Source organism: Neopsephotus bourkii, unplaced genomic scaffold (assembly GCF_033783945.1).
Source record: "Neopsephotus bourkii isolate Nb327-2 ecotype Australia unplaced genomic scaffold, CSIRO-AGI_Nbou_v1 NB_1060, whole genome shotgun sequence".
Lineage (NCBI taxonomy): Eukaryota > Metazoa > Chordata > Aves > Psittaciformes > Psittacidae > Neopsephotus > Neopsephotus bourkii.
In genome coordinates, this window is record NW_026901548.1 from 1,199,120 (window position 1) to 1,220,679 (window position 21,560).

Genomic DNA, 21,560 nt, shown 5'->3' on the forward strand with positions numbered 1-21,560 from the left:
GCGTGCAGCTCATCCCGAGCCGGTGCCCCCCCATCCCGGTTCCCCCCGCAGGTACCGTGTAACATGTTCTGACTGTTTGCCATGTAACTGTTAATGCCGCGAGCTAAACCCCAATGTTCCGTGCTGTCCGTGGGTGTTCTGCTCTGTACTTAACACTAGAATTCAGATGCGCCAAACGAAGAGCGAGGCCTCAGCTGAGACCCCCCTAAACCCCACAGGGCTCTAAAGGGACTTGCACATCCCCTCCCCAGCTCTGAGCGGGGGCCAGGCAGGCTCATCCGTGGGGGTCAGTGTCTTCCATGTGCCCTGCGCCCCAATACACAGGGACACCACGCGGGTGGCCTTGCGGCATGGGGCTGGCCCCCCATGGTTGCCGGTGGGGGGAGGGGCTGGGGATGCGGTGGGACTGCTTGTACAAAATTCTTTTGGTTTCTTCTTCTTTTTGCTTGCGAGATATTTTTATAATAAAAGTGGAAAGTCCTGTGCTGCTCCCCCCCATCAGCAACAGTGTCCCCGTGCACTGGGGGCTGCGTGCCCCATAGCAGGGAATGGGGAGTCTCAGCTTGCACAGGGAGGAAGAGCGGCAGGAGGCTGAAGGTTGGGATGAGGGCTATAGGAGTGGTACCCCTGTGCAGCCCTGCTCCATCCTTAGGTGGGGCAGCAGTGATGGCACATGGGGTCCTGCATCCCCATCAGCACCCATGGCACAGGGACGGTACCACTCCATGCTGCCTGATGGTCTCGGCTGGCACCCATGGCCCACCCTGCTAACCCACCAGGGATGCATGGTCCCTTCATGCCAAGGGTGTGGAATGGCCCATGGAGGATGCTCAGCACAGCTTTGGCTTTGTTGGCATCTGCCTTTTATTGGCTGGGGTGGGGGGAGAAGGGGCACAGGTCCAATGCTCCAGCTCCTCCTTCCCGGTGCTCAGAGGCCATTGCCCTCTACATCAGCCACGATGGTTCCCAAACCCTGCTGTGCTCTGCAGCTGTGGGGGGGTGGAGGATATGTGTGTGTCTCCCCCTTGATTTGCCCCTAGGACCCACAGCTGCCCCACCAGCAGCCAGAGGGGTGGCACTGTCCCCTTGGTACCTGGGGTCCCTAGGGGATGAGCAGTTGAACCAGGGAGGGATCACTGGGGATGGAGACCTGTGGTCCCCTGGGTGGATGAGGCAGGGATGATGCCAACCACACCGGACTGGGAAAGGGATGGGGGCCATGGGGTGATGGCACAGTCCAGGCTGGCAGCGTGGGGACCGTGGGGCCGGGCTCTATAGGTCCAAGACCTCCCCTGAGTAAGCACTGGGGTCCTCGTCCGCCCGCGTGTTCACCTTGAACTGCCGCCGCAGGAAGCCCCCGTAGCGCTTCTGATTGTCCCACTTGAGCTTGGGCCGGATGCGGCGCATGAAGCCGCCGTAGCGCTTGTGCAGCTCCTGCCCCTCGGCCCCCGTGGGCTCCTCCTCGCCCCCAGCCCCTGCCAGCCCCGGGTAGTCCTCGGGGGCCTCCCGCTCCCCGGGCTTGCGGCCGAAGCCCCCGAACTTCTTGCTGAGGCCGCCCTTGCTGTGGGCGTTCTCGCGCAGCAGGGACAGCAGCTTCCCCTTGGACATCTTCTTCATGAAGCCCCCGTAGCGCTTGGCCGGCGCCAGCGGCTGCTCCCCGGGACCCGGCTCCGGTTCTGCCTCCTCCTCCTCTTCCTCCTCCTCCTCCCGAGGGGCCGGGTCCATCCCCTCAGCCTGAGCCACCAGCGGGGCCAGGAGCGCCAGCGCCTTCCTGCACGTGTCCCACTCGGGGCCGGGGGGTGAGGAGCCCTGGCATTCCCATAGGCACATCTGCAAGACAGCAGCCCCAGGACCCCCACGGGCATCACCTCAGTGCTCCGGGTCCTCCCTGGTCTCCATCCCACCCTGCTTCTGGGGTTCCCACAAGCATGGGAGTCTGCGCCCACTGTGATCCCAAGCATAGCAAGGAGCTCCAGTTTCCCCGCTCCCATCACCCTGTGGTACCCGCAGCACCAGCACCCGGGATGCTGTGACTCACCAGGGGCCGAATGCTGGTCTCGGTGCCGTGGGTCTGTGCTGCACAGAGGGAGCACTGGGTCACGCAGTCGGCCGATGCCGCCGCAGCCAGGGAGAGGCAGAGCAGCAGCACCAGCGCCCGCCGCACCATCGCACCCTGCAGCCACTGCCTGGGAAGGGAGACACAGAGCCCATCGCCCTCCCTGTGCTGGCCCCATCACTGCCCCACCGGCACCCTTAATGCAGGGCACCGTCCATCTGCGCCTGCAGGGCTGCTCCTGGGGACGGGCACCAGGACCCCGTGCCCGTGGAACTCACCTCTGGGTCCACGCAGGGAGAGAAGGGGACAGGAGTGACTGCAGGGATGCTGCGGGATGTGAGTGCTCACCCTGGCTGCAGCCTGATCCTTGGCACAAGCCTGGAGCCTCTCAGGGCCCCAGGTGTACCGAGGTCCACAGAGACCATCATCCCATCCCATCCCCTCCCATTGCATCCCTCTCTCCTTCCACACCATTAGAAAGCCCCTTTTTATCCTCACTGTTGAGTTTCTCTGCAATATTGTGATCACTTCATTAGCACGGAGGAGATTACCCACGGGCTCTCCCCATTGGCCTTGGGGAAGAAAAGCACCGCAATTGCAGCCACCGGCAGAAAGGGGACAGGGTGATGCCATCATCAGGTATGAAGCCACCCCACACCTGCACAGCCCTGGTTCCTCTCCCTCCCACTACTGCATCTGCTGCAGCAGGAGAAAAGCTGGATCCCAGGCTCAAGCCAGGATCACCACCTCCCAGCCTGCTCGGAGCAGAGCCAGAGCCTCTCACCTCCATGGGTGAGGCCAGGGAGGGCTGAACTCGCTGTGCAATGGCTGGGAAAGGGGCTGTGCTGCTCCAGAACCCCTCAGCAAGGCTGGAGGCGACAGTGCCAGCCCCAACTGCGGTGCCACAGGACCACGGTGCCACCGGGACCATGACAGCCATGGGCGCAAGAGCCGACCCCAATGGGATGCGCTGGCAGCGAGCCCCTGCCTACCTCCTTGCCTGCTTTCATCTAGGGTGGAAAGACATGACCCAAAGGGATGTGTTACACATTAATGACGCATATCCGAGACTATTGTATTCTCCAGCACTATCTGCTAATGCTCTGTAATTGGTCCTGATGAAGAAGTGTTAATGCCACGGTATTAATTCAGGCTAGATTAAAACTTCATTTGAATTATCCGCACCGCCGTGTGTCGCGCTCTCTGCATTCCCTGGCACCTCTGCCAGTCCTGGCACATTGATGGGCACGGAGGCACCTCTGCCAGTCCTGGCACATTGATGGGCACAGAGGGACCTCTGCCAGTCCTGGCACATTGATGGGCACGGAGGCACCTCTGCCAGTCCTGGCACATTGATGGGCACGGAGGCACCTCTGCCAGTCCTGGCACATTGATGGGCACAGAGGGACCTCTGCCAGTCCTGGCACATTGATGGGCACAGAGGCACCTCTGCCAGTCCTGGCACATTGATGGGCACGGCGGCACCTCTGCCAGTCCTGGCACGTTGATGGGCACGGAGGCACCTCTGCCAGTCCTGGCACATTGATGGGCACGGAGGCACCTCTGCCAGTCCTGGCACATTGATGGGCACGGAGGCACCTCTGCCAGTCCTGGCACGTTGATGGGCACGGAGGCACCTCTGCCAGTCCTGGCACGTTGATGGGCACGGAGGCACCTCTGCCAGTCCTGGCACATTGATGGGCACGGAGTGACCTCTGCCAGTCCTGGCCACCAAGACACAGCAATGGGACCTTGGTACCACACTGAGACAGCAGCGATGAGCGAGGACCCGCTCAGGTAAGTGCTGGCTGCAGCACTGAGGGGAATGATGCTCCTGAGAACCACCCACTGCTTCCAGCAGCTCCACTGGGAATCTTTTCCCTTCTTTTCCTAATGTTTCCCTTCCCTTTCCCATGCTGTGTGCTGGTGTCACTGGAGCAGCATGCAGGGATCGCTCCATCAGTGCTCAGATGCGACCGGCACCGCACAGCTCAGTCCCTGGCATTTCAGACATGGTCCCATCCCTGTCACCCGGCTCCATCCAGAGCACCCCATGGCACTCAGGGGAGCTGCAGCGTGGCCAAGGACCCTCCATGCCCATGCACCCCAGAACACCCCACTCCAAACGTACTTTGTCCATCTCCCTGCTCCTGCAGCCAGTGGGGGGTGACTGGGAAAACTGGGACAGGAAAAGGGAGAAAAGCAAAGGGCTTTGGTTAAAAGCGAAAAGCAGCAGCACACAAAGGGGGGAGGAAGAAAAGCAGAGTTAGATTTGGATCCTGCGTTACCTGGAGGAGCCCGAGGCTCTGGAGCCATCCCTCCTGCGGGAACACCTCGGTAGCAATGCCAGTGTGGGTCCCAGCACATCCTACCTGTGTCAGGCACCCGCTGGGATCCCTGCTCCCCATCCTGCTTCCACTCGAGTGCTCGGTGCCCAGGTTTCTTGTGTGTGGAAAAGCCCCGAGCTGCATCCACGCACCCCGGGGCCAGTTACAGACCCAAGGAGGGACGGGGAACCCTGGTGTGTGCTCCACAAGGAGCGACCCTGCATCCTGGTTAACCTCTGGTTATCGCTAGTGGGATGTGAACAGCTCTCCCAGAGCTCTCCTCCCACACAGGTCTAACCCAGGCAGGTCGGGACCCTGCACGTATTGCTGGTGGAGAAGAAGAATCCACTTCCAGCAGTTCCTTTCCTCACCTTTCAAAACGATCTGGAAGCACCTTCGGGACAAGGCTCTTCCTAAAAGACAACGACTTTTGGGACAGCATCACAGCAAACCCCAAGCTGCTGCTTGACACAGAAACCTCCCTCCATCCTCTCCCCTGGCTCCCTTTGTCCCTCTTAGCCCCGTGTGACCCGAGCCCAGAGGTGGCATCAGCACGGAAGCAAACCCCAGCTCTGGACAGCAGCTCACGGGCTCTGAGCCCACTCGAGGGACGAGGAGGACATCGCCACAAGCCCCACCGTGACCCGCTCCTGGCCCCACGGCTCAGGTCTGCCCCTTCCTGAGTGACACCAGGCGATGGGAGCCCGGCTGCAGCCCTACCTGCGCTGGGTCGGGACCGGTGGATGCGCTCCCTCCGCGGGCTTCAGGCTGAGCCGCGCATCGGCAGGGCCGCGGTGCCGCCGGACTCGCCACCCGCCGCCTCTCACCCCGCTTTTATGGCCACGGAGCCTCCTCCTGCGGCGGGGCCCGGCTGCGCTCGGCGCCGTGGAGCCAATCGGGGCGAGGGAGGCTGTGAATAATCAGCCCCGCAGCATCCTCAGCACCTCCCGAGCAGGTTCTCCCGCTGTGCCAGGGGCTCCCCACAGCCCGCCCCGGCTGCCCTGAGGACTGGGGTGCACGTCCCATCACTGCACTGCCACCGACAGCATCCCTCGGGGACCCCGTCGGGGCCAGCCTCGTCCAGCGGGGCTGAAACTTATGCTCCAGACACAGGAGGTGGCAGCTTGGGGTCCATCTGCCCCCCTGGTTGTGTGCTGGAGGGGTTTTGCTGCTGGGGGTGTGAATCCCCCCTGAGCACCGCATTCAAATCCTGCCCAAGGGGGATGAAGCCCTGATTCCCCACTGCGCCCTGCGCTCCAGGCTGGGGAGATGCTGGGGAGAGGACTGAGCCCATGTGAAGTGGCCAGGATAGGCAAAGGAGGGTCTTAATACACTGGGAAAGGCTGGTGTCCCCCCCTAACCCACCCAGCCTGGCTGCTGTCAGGCAGCAAAGCCCTTGCACAGACCCCCTCCATGTCCTCGCTGTCGGGGCTTGGACTCACCGGACTGCCCCTCTGTTCCTCCTCCTCTTGAGGACAAGCCCACAGAGCTGAGTCAGAGGGGCACGGGGACCAGAGTGGGAGGATGGAGACCCCCTCCCACCCCCCCAGCATCCCTGCTCAGCCCCAATTCCTGTCCAAACATCTCCAAGCCTGATCTGGGGGTGAAGGAGGGCAGCACCGGCAATACCAGACCCTCAGCCCCTGCACCACTGTCCCCCTGCACCACATCACGATAGAGGTGTGGGGCTGGGGGTCCAAGGCACAGACCCCACGGGTCCGGGCCACCCGGTCCTGTTCCTGCGCTGCCGGCAGCGCAGCCCCGTCCTCTCGCCTTGAAGATGGAGCTATTTATATCGGAGCTCAAGAGGAATGTTTCCCAGCAACCTGCCTTTCTCCCCGGCTCCAGCAGCAGCTGCCGGACCCGGTGGCCCCTGCTCATCCTCCCAGTGCTGGTGGGGGGGCACAGGGACCACCGGCATGGCCAGGAGATTCCACTGAGCACCCAGCAACCAGGGCTGGATGGGCAGAGCAGCCTGTGCCAGCTGCCTGTGGTCCCCTATCCCCATGGCTGGTGCCACCTCCATGGCACCCATGTTTGGGTGCCAAGCTCTGCTCCCCAGAAAGCACACGGGACCCCACAGCTTTTGCTTAGAGGTGAACTTCAGCTTGCCCAGGCTGGGGCTGCACCAGCTCTGAGGGATCAAGGGAGCAGGGGCAAGGCAAGGGCAGAGCATCCTGCATCTCCCCAGCACTGATGGAGGAGATAGCCCCTGCGGGACCTAGCCGGGGGCAGAGGGCATCCATGGCCTCCCTCATTGTGGTGAGCTGGGCTGTGCAGGCACAGAACAATGCAGAGAAGAACAAAAGCTGCAAATTACCCTCAGTCAGGGGCTTCCGGCACCCCCCTGGCAGGTTTAACCCGAGGGGGTGGGGGTGGAGGTTTTCTTACACCAAACCCATCCTTTCCATCCAGTAGCCCTCTCAAATCCATGAATCCATCCCTAAAGCCCGGTCTCCTGGGGTCAACCTCCTATTCTGCAGGCAAACGGCTCCATGCAGGAGCAACAGCATCGCCCCAAAGGCTGGTGCCTGCCCAAAAGCAAAGCTGCTTCCAGCACCCCCTAAACCAAACAGCCCCGGGTGCAGCCACCTCCTATGCAGGGTGATTGCACAGGAGGGAGATGCGCTTCTGATGATGGAGCAAACCCCATAGGCATGAGAGAGAACTTGTTTGTGATAAGGTTTCTTCCTGATCACAATATTCCTCATCAAGGCTGATTCCCTTTGCTCCGGGGGGGAGGTTGAGTGACTCCTGTCCCCGGAGCAGAGCTGGTTTGTTTTCTATGTGTGCTACAGATGTGCTGGGCTGGGCGAGGGGGTCCTCACTGGGGCTGGTTGGGGTCCAGGCCGCCGTGGATGGGGGGGATAACGGGGTCCTTTGGGAATGGAGCTGGGAGCGAGCCCACCCACCAGCAAGTTTAGTTAATATTCATCTGTCGCTTCCTAATGGGAAAGTGTCTGTGAGTCACACTGACATTTCCCTGGGACAATGGGAATAAGCACCTGGGTAAGAGAAATACGAACACTAATAGGAAAGTTAAGTTTTCATAAGTACATGAGTGAGGAGCGGGCTCGGCGAGGAGGGGGACGAGCTGCGCACCGAGAGCAAGTGGGAGGTAATGGCACCAACGTCACACAGCGCTGCCGCTCTGCCCGACACCCCCAGCACACACAGGGCCCCTCCAGGGTGCCCCTTTCCCATGCTGGGATGGGGAAAACCATCCCTGCAGGCAGGATGCTGATGGGGGGAGCGTTTGAAGGCGGCCGCTCCGCTGTGGCTCCTATTGAGCTTTATCCTATTGAGTGGGACAGGGATTTTCCAGAAGCTCCTAAACGCTCCAGGCCCTAAATGAAGGCCAGGCTGCCATGGCAGGGCAGGGAGCTGGCTGTTTTGCAGGCAGATGCAGGCAGGGCAGGGAAGCAGCAGTTTTGCAGGCAGATGCAGGCAAGGGATGCCTGCAGCTGCTACAGAGTAAGAGATGCACTGGATGCATTTTGTGGGCTGCAAGAGACCCTGGTAGCTCCATGGGGAGAACTGTGGGGGTGATCTGAGCCTGGAGGATGCTCCCAAACTCCCTTTGGAGTCATTCACTCTGCTTGATCACAGCACCCCCCGATGAACCTCGTCTGGAGGCAGACGCTGGGCAGGCAGGGGGAGGTCACTGCTGCAGTGTGGGGACCAGGACCCGGTCCAGCCCCTGCCTGCATCACACCGCGGTGGCTCGATGTCACTGCGCAGCCCATGCGGGCACATGGTGACCTCCCTGCATGGGCAAAGAGGCACAAGTGGCCACTCCATGCGGCACAAAGAGGGGAGCCCACGTAACAGAGCGAGGCACGGCGCTGCCATCACCCCCCGCCGGGAGCGCTGGGCTGCGGAACGGCCCCCGCATCCCCCGGCCTGGAGGTGAAGCGGCTCCATTTAAAAGCAAATTGAGCTCAAAGCACTTGCGGGAGCTGCAGCCTGAGCCGCAGAGGCTCAGCTCTGACGTGGGGCCATCACCTGCCCTGCACCGCTGGTGGCTCGCAGGACCTCCATCCTCCCTGGGGTGGGGACCGGTGCGATGCAGCCCGGAGCTGCTGCGTGATGGCAGCGGTACAAGCCTCGGGGGTGAGTCAAAACCCAGGTTCCTCCATAAACCAGCTCCGCAGATGCTCTCCTTGACCATCGCTGCCTGCTGCTAATGTCACCCGTGCCGGGGCTGGGAAAGGCAGGGAGGAGCGGCTGGAAAATGACCTCGCATGGGGTTTGATGCCCCTTTCCCCCCCCGAATCCATCTGCCCACCCCGTTAGCCCGAAGCCCAGCAGCCCGGTGGCAGGATTAGACCCATCCACAGTGCCTGGGGTGGATGGATGCTCATGAAGTCCCCAGCCGGAGGATGCAAAGCAGTCTGGGGACAGTGTGCAGGACATGGCCCCCTGTGCGGGGACAAGAACACCCCACAGCTCCTGCCCGAGGGAGCAACGCGGCCAAACCGGCCCCGCAGCAGCCGGGACTCGAGTACCGGGGGTCACGGTGCTCCCACGGGGAGGGGGCCTCGCTGCAGCCCCAGGGCTCCCACCCGCGCCGCAGCCGCCGTGTCCCGGTTTTGGCCATCGGGGTGGTCCCCATCCCACGGGCACCCGGGGATCAGCTGGAACCCTGGGACCGGGGGTCTCGAACCGACCCCAAGCCCCGCGCCCACCCTTCCCGGTGCGGCCGCACGGCCCCGGCGCACCGAGCCCCCCGCACCGTGGGGCTCCGGCACTGCGGGGTCCGATCCCCCGGGCACGGCCCGAGGCCATCACCGCCCATTCCCGGTGCACGGGGGGGGCGGGTCACCCCCGCCGTTACATAAGGGTGACGTCAGAGCGCCCCGCCCCTCCCGGTCACACGGCCCCCGGCCCGGAGCCCGCCGCTGCGGCCCAGGTGAGCACCGTGGGCTGGGCCCGCGCCGCCTGTGCCGGGCCCGGCGGGCGGGGCTGGGGTGGGGACACCGGGACCGGGGCGGTGGCAGCGGGTGCCCGCCCCGATGACCGGCCTGTTTACACCGGGGCGGCGCGTACCACAACGGCGGGGGGGCAAGGCGGGTGGTAGTTGCGCGCAGTCCCCGCCGCGCTGAGCCGCCCTGGCAGCGCGGCGCCCCGGTTACCGAGCACGGGGTTGTGGGTACCGGGTTCCCACCACCGAGGCCCATCCCGCTGCCGGCTGCGTTCCGGTTCCTGGCTCCGTGCCCGCGCTCCCCCCCTCGCCGCCGCCATGGTTCGTCCCGCGCCGCCGCGATTGGCCGAGCGCTTAAAGGGGCAGGCAGCGCGCGCTTTTCCGCCCTCGCCGGCGCGGCGCATCCCGGTGCGCGGGGCGGGGGGGGCAGCGGCGGCGGGAGCGCGGCCCCCCCTCGGCGGCGCCATGGAGGCGGCGGATGGCGGCCGCCGCGGGACACAAAGGGCAGCGCGGCGGCGGCGGCGGAGGGCGGCTCAGCGGGGCCCTATGGCGGCGGCGGCGGCGGCAGCGCAGGGGCCCGGCCCGGTTGGCGGCGGCGGAGCTCCGCGGTACAGCCTGCTGGCCGAGATCGGCCGCGGGGCCTACGGCGTGGTGTACGAGGCGGTGTCGGACCGCAGCGGCGCCCGCTTGGCGGTGAAACGGATCCGTTGCGACGCTCCCGAGAACGTGGAGCTGGCGCTGGCCGAGTTCTGGGCCCTGACGAGCCTCCGGCGGCAGCACCCCAACGTGGTGCGCTTCGAGGAGTGCGTCCTGCAGCGGCACGGCCTGGGGCAGCGCATGAGCCACGGCAACAAGCGCAGCCAGCTCTACCTGCGCCTCGTGGAGACCTCCCTCAAAGGTACCCGACCCCCCCTCCTCCCGGGCCTCCCGCACCCCCCGTTACCCGCAGCGGGGCCGTGCTCACAGCAGGTGACCGGTGGGACACCCCCTCCTTGCTCCTCATCACCACCCCATTGCTCAGACCTGGGGTCCCCAGCACCCTCCCTTCCCCCTTAACTCACTGTTTCTCCTGTGTTTTTCCCCATGGCTCCTCTGGCCTGCTCCTTGCCAGCCCTGCTGCCCCTCTGTCCCAGCCACGCTCCCATCACCTGCCCCTGTTGGCTCCCTGTGCTGCCCCAGCACCCCCTCTTTGGTGCCACCCACCCTAAGGACCCCTGTGGGACCCCCACCCAGCAGCCCCTGTGCTGTGCCCTTGGGCTCTGCCTGTGCATCCTCTCCCCTTTCTCCCCTTCCTTTCCATGCTGCTCCCAGGGACACCTCTCTTGAAGCCCCCACCCTGTTCTTCCTGTGCCCTCCTTGTGGGCTCTCTCCTTTTACCCTGCATCTCTGCAGCACCCCATCCCTGACCCCCTCCTCCTGAGGGACCCTGTTGTCACCTCCAGGCTTGGACCCAGCCCTGAGGAGCATCCCTGTGTGCTCCCCTCAGCCCTTCCCAGCATCCCTGACCCCGTCTCCTGTACATCCCTTCTCCTGAGGCTCTGCGCCACAGCCACGCAGCCCCTGACCTGTGCCCCAGCACACACACGCACGCATCCCTCACTGCTCTCTGTCCTGCTCGCACCAAGGGGACATCCCTCCTGTCTCTGCCTGACCCACAGTCCTGTCTGCTCCGAGCCCCCCAGGGCTGCAGCCCCTCTGGTGCCCTGTCTGCTCCCTCGAGCTCTTACACCTTTGGGACCGTTCTTTGTGTTCTCCTGGTTCCCCTCTGTGCTGGCTCCATGGGTTCAGCCCTGGAAGCACCAGTGCCCATAGCCTGGGCTGACACCCCCGTCTTCCCCTGGGGCCCCTCAGCAGCATCACGGGGCTGTCAGGGGTCACCTTCTTCTCTCACAGCCGATCACTGTGATGGTGACGTCTCCAAAATGCTCCCTTGCATCCCCTGCTCCCTCAGCTGCTTGTCAGACCCAGCTCTTGCCAGTGTGGTAAAGTACAGGACCCCTGTCTGCTCAATGCCTCTGTGCCCCCAGCTTCCAGAGCCAGCTCACCTCACAGCCTCCATCCCCAAACTTGGGTGCCAGGGCTCCCATATGCTCCTTGAGGAGCTCGGTTTCCCCATGCTCCCTGGTATAGGCAGTCTCCAGACCCTGTGCCAGGCACAGACTTCACCCAGGGCTGCCAAGGCCCCCATCCTCTGAGCAACCCTCAGGGTCTCCGACTGCCCCTGCCCTTCCTGTCCCCTCTGCACTGCTGGGAGAGCATGTCTGGACCTGCCTGGCTCTCCCCTGTGCAGACCTCATCCTGCTCTCCCCGTGCATTCCACTCACAACCACCCACGGGAGGCTCCCCAAGGGCAGTGTCCTGGTTTCTGCATAGCCTGGGTGCTTCCTTCGTGTGCTCTCCCAGGCACAGCTCCCTAGGGAGGAGCCAGCTCTTCCCTTTGGCTGTGTCCAGCTCTACCAAGTCATGCTCTGTCTGCACATACAAGATTTCTGGCTCCTTTTGGCTCACACCCCATGAAGAGGCTTGGGGAAAGCTCTTGGGTACCTGTAGGCCCCCCATCTCTAGGCAGGGAGAGAACCCCCTGCCTTCCCTTCCCATGTGCTGCCCTGCTTCTGCTGCATCCCTCTGAAGAGAGGAGCGGAGCTGAGCCCTCCATCCCAAGGCTGGAGAGCAGCAGTTTCACTCCCCAAACCAGGATGTGTCCTCCCCTCCATCTGCCTTCTTCCTGGGTGCCCTGTGGGCTGCATTGTGCTGGCCTTGGGCTCATGCAGAGGTCGTGCTCACTGCCTTCCTTTGGGTCTGATACAGCACTGATAAGGCTTTTCAGAGCAAAAGCTGGGGCCAGGGGAGCCTGCAGGTCTGGTGTGTCCCTCCCCATGTGCAGCAGCAGGGCTGTGCTGGGCTGGGCTGTGCTGTGCTGCCGTGCTGCTCGGCACGACCGCAGCGGGGCTATTTACGGGCCAGCACAGATGCTGTGCCAACGTGCCGGGGCTCAGGGCACGGCAGGGATTAATCAGCCTTGCTGCATCAGGAGCACCACTGCCGGGGTACCAGGCGCTGTTGGGGCTCAGCTACAGCAGAGCCCGACCCCTCATCGGTTTAATGGGATGGGGAAGGAAGGGTTTAAGGGGTGGAGAGGAAGCTGGGAGCCTGGAATGAGCCTGAGGAGAGGCACATCCCTGAGGAATGTGCTTGGTGCCATGATACACGTGTACCTTCAGGGCTGTGCTGTGCGTGCCCATGTGGCTGCCCCATCCCTGGCAGTGTTCAAGGCCAGGCTGGATGGGGCTTGCAGCAAGCTGCTCCAGTGCAAGGTGTCCCTGCCCATGGAGGGGGGTTGCAACTGAATGAGCTTTAAGGTCTTTTCCAACACAAACCAGTCTGGGATGATTCTCTGTGCTCCTCTTGTTCCTAATCCATAGCATCCAGGCTTTGTGCTGCGTGCAGCCTCTTTGCACAGAGGGAGTCAGAGGTTACCTGTGGGGAGTGGGATGCTGGGTCTGCTGTCATTACACTCTTTTCTACCTGTGATACTAAGCAAATTAGAAGCTGTTAACAAGCTCCCAGGGTAAGGGGTGGGAGGCCTGCTGTGAGGATGGAGAGCTCGGTGAGTGCTGTTCTGTTTGGGCAGGGGATGCTCTCTTTGTGATGGAGAACAGCTCTGGCCTGTCTGCCTCTCTTCAGCTCTTGGCTGCTTGACATCAGTTTGCAAACATCTCGTCTTTAGGAAGCGCCTTGCCAGCTCTTTATGTTTCAAGCTGTTTGTTTTGAAGGTAGGAAGATGATTTAACAACTCAAACACTTTCTGATTATAGAAAGAAAACGAGGAAATATTACTCTTGGCTGCAGCCCCTGTGAGCAGCACTCCACCCAAAGTGAAATGCATGGGGCTTGCAGCTACTGCTGTGTCAGGGGCATCCTCCCTCTGCTTGCTGAGGCTCAGGGGCCAAGTTTCACATCAGAACCTTTGTTAGGCTAAAACCAAACCTTGGCTTGACCAGGTGAAGCTATTTGAGCCGTGTGAATGCTCTCACCCTCCCACGTACATGCCCTGGCTATGTGTGATGGGCCGTGGGGCTTGCTGTGCCCATCCTCATGTGGTTCCTGGCTGGGAAGGCCCAAACCCTTCTGCTCCCCATGTAGGGGCTCTGTGGATGCAGAGAGGAGCAGGAAAGCAAAGCTCTGTGCCCTGCTGGGTGTCACTGGTGTTTAGCAAACCCGAGTGCTGTGAGCAGCCTCTGCTGCAGTTTCCATGCTGTCATACTGGCCTTGCCAAAGGGGGTGGCTCACACCAGAGAAGCCGCTTTTCCTGGGCACTGTTTTGGCCTCCAGAGCCAATCTGTCCTGGGCTGCTCCAATGTGGCCCTTGGGTTCATGTGCTGAGCCCCCCTCCTATGCTTTAGGGGTCTCATTTAGCGCGCTCATTGCTTTGTGTTCCCAGCCTATTCATGCTCCCTCCCGACACCCAGACCTAGAAGATTGCTGAGGGCAGGAGGTTCAGCCAAATCTTGCTGTTGTTCAGACTCCCATTTCCATAGCAGTAGCCATGGATACAGACTGTTTGTGCAAATAACCAATATTCCCACCCACAGCAATCGCTGACCATCACGGGGCAGCCCAGGGCTCGGTGTTCATCAGAGCCCTTGGCTTTACCTGCTCCTGGAAGCTTCTGCTTTGCCCAGATGCTCTCTAGGGCTTTGCTATGGGTGGAGATACTGAAGTGCTTCCAAAACACCCGGGGACCTGAACTGTGTCATAGGCCAGTGGTGGCCTCCAGCTTCCCTCTCTTACGGTGTTTGAGGGAACAAACCCTGGTTCCCGGAGCCCTGGCTGTGTGTGCAGGCTCTGCCCGTCCTCTCAGTGCTCTGTGCAGGTAAACTGGGGTCTGGAGTGGGGTTTGCATCCTGGCATCAGCTGATGGGGCTGGGTCTGCTGCTGGGATTCCCTAGGGCAGCCTCGCCACTGGAGCACCAGGTTGTGCTGGGGAATACCAGCGGCAGACCCAGCCCTATTAGCTGATGTGGTGCTGTTGCATTTCTCTCTGTGTCTGGTTATGGGCCAGAGTGTTTTGCCTTGGCAGGGGGCTTGTGGAGTAAGATGAATTGGACCCGAGATGCTCTGAGCTTGAAGAGCTCAATGGGATGTCTAATGAAGGAAGAAGCTGCTTGGGGGGTAACATTGAGCACAGCAAGTTGGATCCATAAATGTGGCTGAGATTGCACCCAGCAAACCTTGTTTACTGCTTGGGCCTCCAGTTTCCTCTCTTTAAAGACTTGTTGGCACTGTAAGAGCTGTATGAAGTGTTTCTTAGCACAAGTTTAGTCTGAGAAGTGCCAGCTTTGACACTGGGGTGTCTGTTCTCAGCCAGGCTGGACTGGCACATCGTTAAGCCATGTATTTCCTCACAGTTACACTAGGGAGGTATAAGCCAGTTTTGCCTCCTGCAGCAGAGCTCAGGTGGAGAGGTTTTGTTCACACAGAACTGATTTTATTCCTATGGACTTGCTGCTGTTTGTGCCTTTGGTCTCTGCTGCTTTGGCTGTCAGAGCCCAGGGAGAATTGCCTGATGGTAGCACAGGAGAATAACCCCCTGCAAGCATCTGAGAAGCTTGGTCTCACTCACATGTGTGTGCATTGCCTGGAGCTGGGCCCTGACGCAATGGGCTCAGATAAAGGTCATGCTGGTGCATGGCACTCCATGGAAACCTGGAGCATTTGAAACCACAGCAGTGCCACCATCACTGCTGGTACCTTCAAGCACAGTAGATCCCAGTCATGTTCCTAAAACCCTTCCTGTCCACATAAACCAGATCCGTTCCTTGCCCGTGCTGAGTTAGCATGGACATTGTGTAGTGCCTGATGAACTCACGCTTGCTCTTGTCCTTCTTCAGGTGAGAGGATCCTGGGCTATGCAGAGGAACCTTGCTACCTGTGGTTTGTCATGGAGTTCTGTGAAGGAGGAGACCTCAACCAGTACGTGCTCTCACGAAGACCCGACCCAGCCACGAACAAGAGCTTCATGCTGCAGCTGACCAGTGCCATCGCCTTCCTGCACAAGAACCACATTGTCCACCGGGACCTGAAGCCAGACAACATCCTGATAACAGAGAAGTCTGGAACCCCTGTCCTCAAAGTGGCCGACTTCGGGTTGAGCAAGGTCTGCGCTGGCCTCACTGCTCGGGGCAAGGAGGGGGAGCACGGGACCAGGAATGTGAATGTGAACAAGTGCTGGCTCTCCTCGGCTTGTGGCTCTGATTTCTACATGGCCCCCGAGGTCTGGGAGGGGCACTACACTGCCAAGGCTGACATCTTCGCTCTGGGCATCATCATCTGGGCCATGATTGAGAGGATCACTTTCATTGATGCCGAGACCAAGAAGGAGCTGCTGGGGACCTACGTCAAGCAGGGGACTGAGATTGTGCCTGTTGGGGAAGCGCTGCTAGAAAACCCAAAGATGGAGCTGCACATCCCTCAGAAACGCAGGACTTCCATGTCTGAGGGGATCAAGCAGCTCTTGAAAGACATGTTGGCTGCTAACCCGCAGGATCGACCTGATGCCTTTGAGCTTGAAACCAGAATGGACCAGGTTACATGTGCTGCTTAAATTCAGGGCAGGGCACTGCTGTGCTTTGCAGCTGGGTAAGTGATCCTCGGTTTTTGTGTTCTTCTGTCCCCGGTACCAGCCCGATAATGTACTTTGTAGTGACACAAAGGAGGCTTTCATGTTCCCGGAGCTATTTCTATAGTGACTCATCAGAGCACTGCTGCTGAGGTTTTTTCCACCTATTCTACTGCAAAAATAAAAGTAGAGGTGGGAAACAGAATTAGCAGCTACGTGTCCTAATGCTGCCCAAAGGACCAGCAGAGCAGGCATCCTGCTCCTCTGAGGTCCTGCTGGTGCATGGCAGAGGGATCTGCACGCACCTTTGGGTACTTCCACCTCTCCCAGGGGCAGGGAAGGAGCTCCCAGTTCTGCCTCCTCTATGTGGAGTGTAGCATCTAATTTCTAGACCTGTGTCTGCTCAGGCTGAGCTCAGCTCTGCTCAAGCAGAGTCCCCTCCCTTCTCCTCCCAGCTTGGTTTCTAAATAGTCCCAAACTCCGAGGTCCTGGGTGCTCATACATGGTCTGAAAGGGACCCCAGGGACATGGGGCAGTTGGCAGTGTCATTAAGCAGTGATGCTGAAGGGCGGGGAGCTGTTGCCTGCATGGCAAAGCAGTGTGTAAACAGGAGCTGTTACTAGGGATTGTCCTGGCCCAACACTTCAATTGAAGTGACAAAAGACTGATTACAGGGGGTGAGGTCTTCCCAGCCTGGCTCTTGCTGGAGCTGCCTGAGCACTGCTGCTCACAGGAGCCCTCTGAAAGCTTGCCCATGTCATGTGCTGGTGCTGCAGCTCCAGCTCCCAGCCCTGCCCTCACCTCAAAACCACCCAGAACCTGCTGGACCAGAGCAGAGCACAGGTACAGGAGAGCACAGAGGGACGAGCAGGCTGGCCCATGCCCAAGAGTGAGCCTCCAGCAGCAGGAATGTGGGGGCATTTGGGTAGGTGTTGCTAGAAAAGCCTCATTGCTGCCCACCTGAGAGTTCCTGAGCTTATGTAAAGCGATGTCCTGCCCATCCCCTGTGTGTGTGTGTGTTCCTGCATCATTCCCAGATCAGCTTTGTGCTGTATGCAGAGCAATAGGGATATAGAAATGGAAAGGCCCATGGGGTGGGTCTAGTTCTGTCACTGCTGCTTTGTCCAGACTGGCCCACAGACCATCCCTGTTATAAAAGATTCCATTATAAAATGGCATATTTAAGGCCCTGGAGATCTCCAGCACAAGGAATTGATGCTGCCTGGGGCTGGGGATTAGGGTGGGGAGTGGAGCTGCGGATGTAATGGGTGTGAAGAAGCCCTGGGGCAGGAGCAGGGCTCCCTTCCTTGTGCCCCAGGGCCAGGTGTGGGTCTCCCCTGCCTGCTGCATGGCTGAGGGGCTGCTCGGGCTTTGCTGTGCCCATGTGCAGTGGCTCTGTGCTGACTCGGTGCTGCTCAGTTATGCAACCAGCCCCTGCCCTGCGGGGAAGCTTCATCCTGTAGAATAGTCCAGGCAGGGCTGACAAACAGCGAGGGACAGTCCTACCCTGGGGCTGTTTGCTTAAAACCCAGCTGCCTTCTGCAGCACCCCCCTCCATCTGCAGCCAGGGCCAGCCCTGAGTCTGCACTGAGCACACAGTCCATGACGCAGCTGCAGCAGGGATGGATGCACTTGCATAACAGTGTGCCCAGATAGGAGCCCAGCACCAGCCATCTGCTCTCTGCACACCCAGAGCCTTCCTCTGCCTTCTTGCTGGGGTGGCAGAATGTTCCATGTGCTTCCTATAGGGTTTTCCTAATGCGTTGTATAGTTGGGCATTCAAATCAACCGACCTCTGGCTGTTACTAAAGGCAGAGCTTAAATTGGAAACCTGCTTGAGAAGCTTAAAATGGGATTTAGAGCAGGGCCTGGATTCTGCTCCCAGGTAATTGAAGTTGGCCAAGAAACTCATGTAACCTAATGTGATTGGGGCACTGGTGCATAGCTTGGGATGCTGCTGGGTCATGTTCTTAGGACAGCTTCAGCCCCTGCTCAGCCTTGGTTTATGTCATAACCTGGAAAGCTGTAACCCTCCCTGAGCCAGGCAATAGGAATTCTGCTTGTTCTTTGCTGTGTCACCGACCTCTTCTGATTTTGCTTCATGGCCCAGCAGCTTTGCCTTTAGCTCTGCTATGGATGCTGCACACAAGCCCATCAGCAGGCTCTGGTACCCTTCCAAAACGCAGGTGTGGGGTGTCAGTTCTCAGCCAGGGAAGTGTTTGTGGCTTGCTTTCTGCTGGAGATGAACCTGTTATCTCCTCTTATCACCTTGTTCCCCCTCCCAGCTGTGGTCCAGTAGAGGTGAGCAGCATTTCCCTGGGCAAAATGAAGTTGTTCTCTTCATTTGCACACTGTGCTGAAGGCTGTTCCCAAAGGGATGCCAAAGGACAAAAGCCTTTCTAATACAATAAGGCAGTGGCTGTATTGGGCTGATAATGGTCTCCTGATGGCTGTGTAATGGCCCAGCTCTGCACTGCCCCCACTCTAAGGAGTATTTCACCCCCTTCTTGTCCTTTGGAGAAGGCTGGGGCTGTTTTCCTCTCTCCTTTCCTGCAATGTGAGCATCTTTATGTGTCTCTTTGGTAGCTGCCCTCTTGAGTTAGCAGGGGTAGATTGGGCTCTCCATGGCTGCTGCTTCAGTGGGACCCTCTGATGCTGTGGGGTTGTGCAGTGTGGGCTGGGCAGGCCTCAGTTGTGCAAGTGCTGGGTTACCCCTCCTTCCCCTGTGCTGAGCCCTCTTGTACCACACAGACCTCCCTGCCACCTCCCATCACTGCCATGCCCCACGCATTGGTGTCATCCTCATCCGCTTTGGTGCTGGATGAGGACCCCACAGGCTGCTGCTGCTGCTGCTGAATGAACATTCCACCTGATTAAAACCTTTAAATGGCATCCGTGGAGGGATTGAAAGCTCTGGAGCCAGCCCCTGAAACAACGTGCGTCAGTGGGGTGAGCTGCCCTGCCTCAGTGCTCAGCACTAGTGGAAGCCTGGCTCTATGTGCCAATGGAGCTGCCCCACTGGAGAAACCTTCCCTTGGGCAAGATTCCTCCTTCCCCCCTGTCCTGGTGCCTCTCAGATCTTCTCAGAGAGGCTTCTTCCTGCCTGCAGCCTGCAAAGGCAGCATCTCCTGGTTAACCTCTGCTGAGCCCCAAGGTGCCTGCGGCCCCGGCTCCTGCTGTGAGCAAAGGGGCAGCCTCTCCCTTTAGAAATGCAGTCCTCAGGCCTGGATTCCTTCAATGACATTCCCGAGGGCAAAGGGATGTGAGCAGTTTCCTCAGTGCTTCAGCTCTGCTTGGTGTCTCTGCAGAGCCCCTTGCCTGCTCCTGGTGGCAAAGGACCTGCTCCTGCAAAAGGAGGGGGGGTAAATTCAGCCCCTATATTGCTGTTTTCCATGTAACTGAGCTCAGAGCTTAGGTCTGGGGGAAAAGGAACTCCTGATAGGAGCTCCCTCCATCAGGTGGGTCCCAGCTTTCATTAAACCACCCCTGATGCTCCCTGCATCTGCTCTGCTGGTCCATCCTCTGATGGTTGTGACACCCTGAATGATGCCTTTCCAGCACAGGAGTGATGCTTGGGCACGTGTTCCTCTTCTGGGTCCAGCCCTGCTGCTGGATGGGGTGTCACAGGGGCTTTGCTGGGATGCAGACAATGCAGGTGGAAAATGCTAGTGGGTTATGTGCAGAGATGGGGTATTTCTGCATCCCCGACTTGGAGGGCAGGAGGCTGCAGTGCCGGGGCTGTGGGTGAATGGATGCAGCCCCCTTGGTGCTACATGGCCTGGGGGGATGCTGCGTGCTGGGCTTTGACCAAAGCCCTTCCTGTTCTTCCCTAAAACCCCTGGCACTCAGCATCCTCTTGGGCAGGTACAGCCCATCCTGCTCCTCTTCCCATTGCACAGAAGTGGATTTTCACCTCCTCTTGCAGAGCCACTTGAGCAGCCGAGCTGGTGCTGATGCACAGGGTGAGCAGTGCAGGGTGGCCCTGTTGTCACAGCTTGTTCCACCTCCAGTGAAGGACCTCATGCTGGCATCACGTGGAACCTCAAGGCTGTAACACTCGTCCTTGTTGCAGCAGGGCTGTCACTGCAGTGAATCCCATGGGATGAGGCTGCCTCCGGCACCAATCCCGTTACCTTTGCTCCTTCCACCCAGTGCAGTTGGTGTGGGCAATGCTGTTTGGGGCTGGGTTATGAGAAGCTGTGCATTCACTTTGAGTCCTCCCAGACCCTCAGGATGCTTTGGTTAAGGCTTAGGAATGAAAGGAGAGGTGCAGGGAGCACATGGGATGAGCAGTCCTGCTGCAGTCTGGGTTGGTGGCAGGGCACTGTCCCAGTGCAGTAACTACCACAAACCCACTGCCATACCTGACCCCTCTTTCTCCTCTCTTGCTTTCCTTGCAGGTTTATTTACCAGGGACCCATGATCTCCATTATTTACGTGCAAGGAGGGAAGCTGAAGCTAAGGGATGCTGAGGATGAGGATGATGAGGATGATACAGAAGATCTCTGGCAATGTGAAATCTTTGGGTGTTACTTTCTGTTGGGATGGGGTGTTTGGGGGGCGCGGGAGGGGGCTGCAGGGGCCTATGGAAGAGCAGCAGCCGTGCTCCTGAGACTTAAACACAATCCAGAGAGCAGAGCTGCCCTTGCCCCTGTCCCCTGTGTTGCCGTTTGACTCTGTAGATGCTTCAAGACAGGATCCAGTTCCGTAAGGAGGTGGGAATCAGCCTCCAGGCACCAGCTCTGGGTCTGGCTGGGCACAGCTTTGGGTTTGAAGCTATTGCTTCTGCAGAGGGGAAACGGGAGCAAGGCGATTGCCAGGTCTGTACCAGCAGTGCAGTGCTTTAGAAACAGAGTCCCTCTGACCCGGTGTTACAAACAGCTACATCATTCCATAGCCATGCAGCTGCCGACCAGGGGGATGCTGCCCTGGCTGGGAGCAGCTGACATTAGGATAGAGTAGCATAAAACCAAGCTGGGAAGGCATTTAGTTGTGATCAACAGACGTTTGTTCTCCCTGTGCTTGGTACCTCACAGAGGGTGATGGGGAGCCCATCAGCATGTTTCCAGTGCACAGAAACAAAGCAGTCCTCTGCTCTGATCCATTGAATGCCAACCTTCTGCTGTTGGGAACTTGGGAGAGGAGAAGGTTTGGCCTCAATGGCTCAGGGGCTGCATTCTAGCCTCCCATAAACCACTCTTCCCTGCTAGCTAACCACCTCCAGGAAGCAAATGCTGCTGTTTAGGTTTGGTTACACACAGTACAGCTCAGGTAAGGAGATTGCAACCTCAGGCTGAGCAGTTAATACTCTATTTCCTTGCCTATATTTAGAGCAACACTAATATTCCAGGGCTGACCCCGTGTTGATGGTCTTTAGACTTTGCTCACTGTAAATGCAATGTAAAGCAGCACCTCTTCACCACCCCGTGGGTTCTGAACCAGCTAAAGCCATTTCTCATCAGGCTACAACACCAGGTTGGTCTGACCTGGGTGCTCAACCAGGGCCATGGGCAGCACAGGGTCCCTGTGAGCCCTTGCTATGGGAGCTGCTCCTTGCCTCTGGGCAGGCTGCAGCTTTCCTGTGCCATCACTGGATCACTGAACTGGCAGCACCTCCTTGTATCTCCTCAGTGT

General features: G+C 59.6%; 3 protein-coding genes across 5 annotated transcripts in view; 2 read left to right on the top strand and 1 right to left on the bottom strand.

The window, feature by feature from the left end:
* The window catches only part of RTEL1 (regulator of telomere elongation helicase 1), a 363,295-nt gene that overhangs the window by 224,839 nt on the left and 116,896 nt on the right, over window positions 1-21,560 (top strand). The gene's annotated exons all lie outside the window — the stretch shown is intronic.
* On the bottom strand, window positions 1,046-2,336 carry PDYN (prodynorphin). The gene is made up of 2 exons (XM_061361379.1): window positions 2,039-2,336; window positions 1,046-1,830 (listed from the first exon to the last, which is right to left on the bottom strand). Exons 1-2 carry the CDS (start codon window positions 2,165-2,167, stop codon window positions 1,273-1,275), a joined length of 687 nt encoding a protein of 228 aa, XP_061217363.1. The 5' UTR covers window positions 2,168-2,336; the 3' UTR covers window positions 1,046-1,272.
* STK35 (serine/threonine kinase 35) lies at window positions 9,356-20,413 on the top strand. The gene is made up of 3 exons (XM_061361430.1): window positions 9,356-10,205; window positions 15,199-15,946; window positions 20,327-20,413. Exons 1-2 carry the CDS (start codon window positions 9,626-9,628, stop codon window positions 15,909-15,911), a joined length of 1,293 nt encoding a protein of 430 aa, XP_061217414.1. The 5' UTR covers window positions 9,356-9,625; the 3' UTR covers window positions 15,912-15,946; window positions 20,327-20,413.

What these genes read in the sequence shown, in the direction of transcription:
- PDYN (XM_061361379.1), bottom strand. Translation starts at nt 2,167, where the DNA reads ATGGTGCGGCGGGCGCTGGTGCTGCTGCTCTGCCTCTCCCTGGCTGCG. An exon ending in AGACCAGCATTCGGCCCCTG is followed by an intron (nt 1,831 to 2,038) that starts GTGAGTCACAGC and finishes GCTGTCTTGCAG; the next exon opens with ATGTGCCTATGGGAATGCCA.
- STK35 (XM_061361430.1), top strand. Translation starts at nt 9,626, where the DNA reads ATGGTTCGTCCCGCGCCGCCGCGATTGGCCGAGCGCTTAAAGGGGCAG. An exon ending in CGTGGAGACCTCCCTCAAAG is followed by an intron (nt 10,206 to 15,198) that starts GTACCCGACCCC and finishes GTCCTTCTTCAG; the next exon opens with GTGAGAGGATCCTGGGCTAT.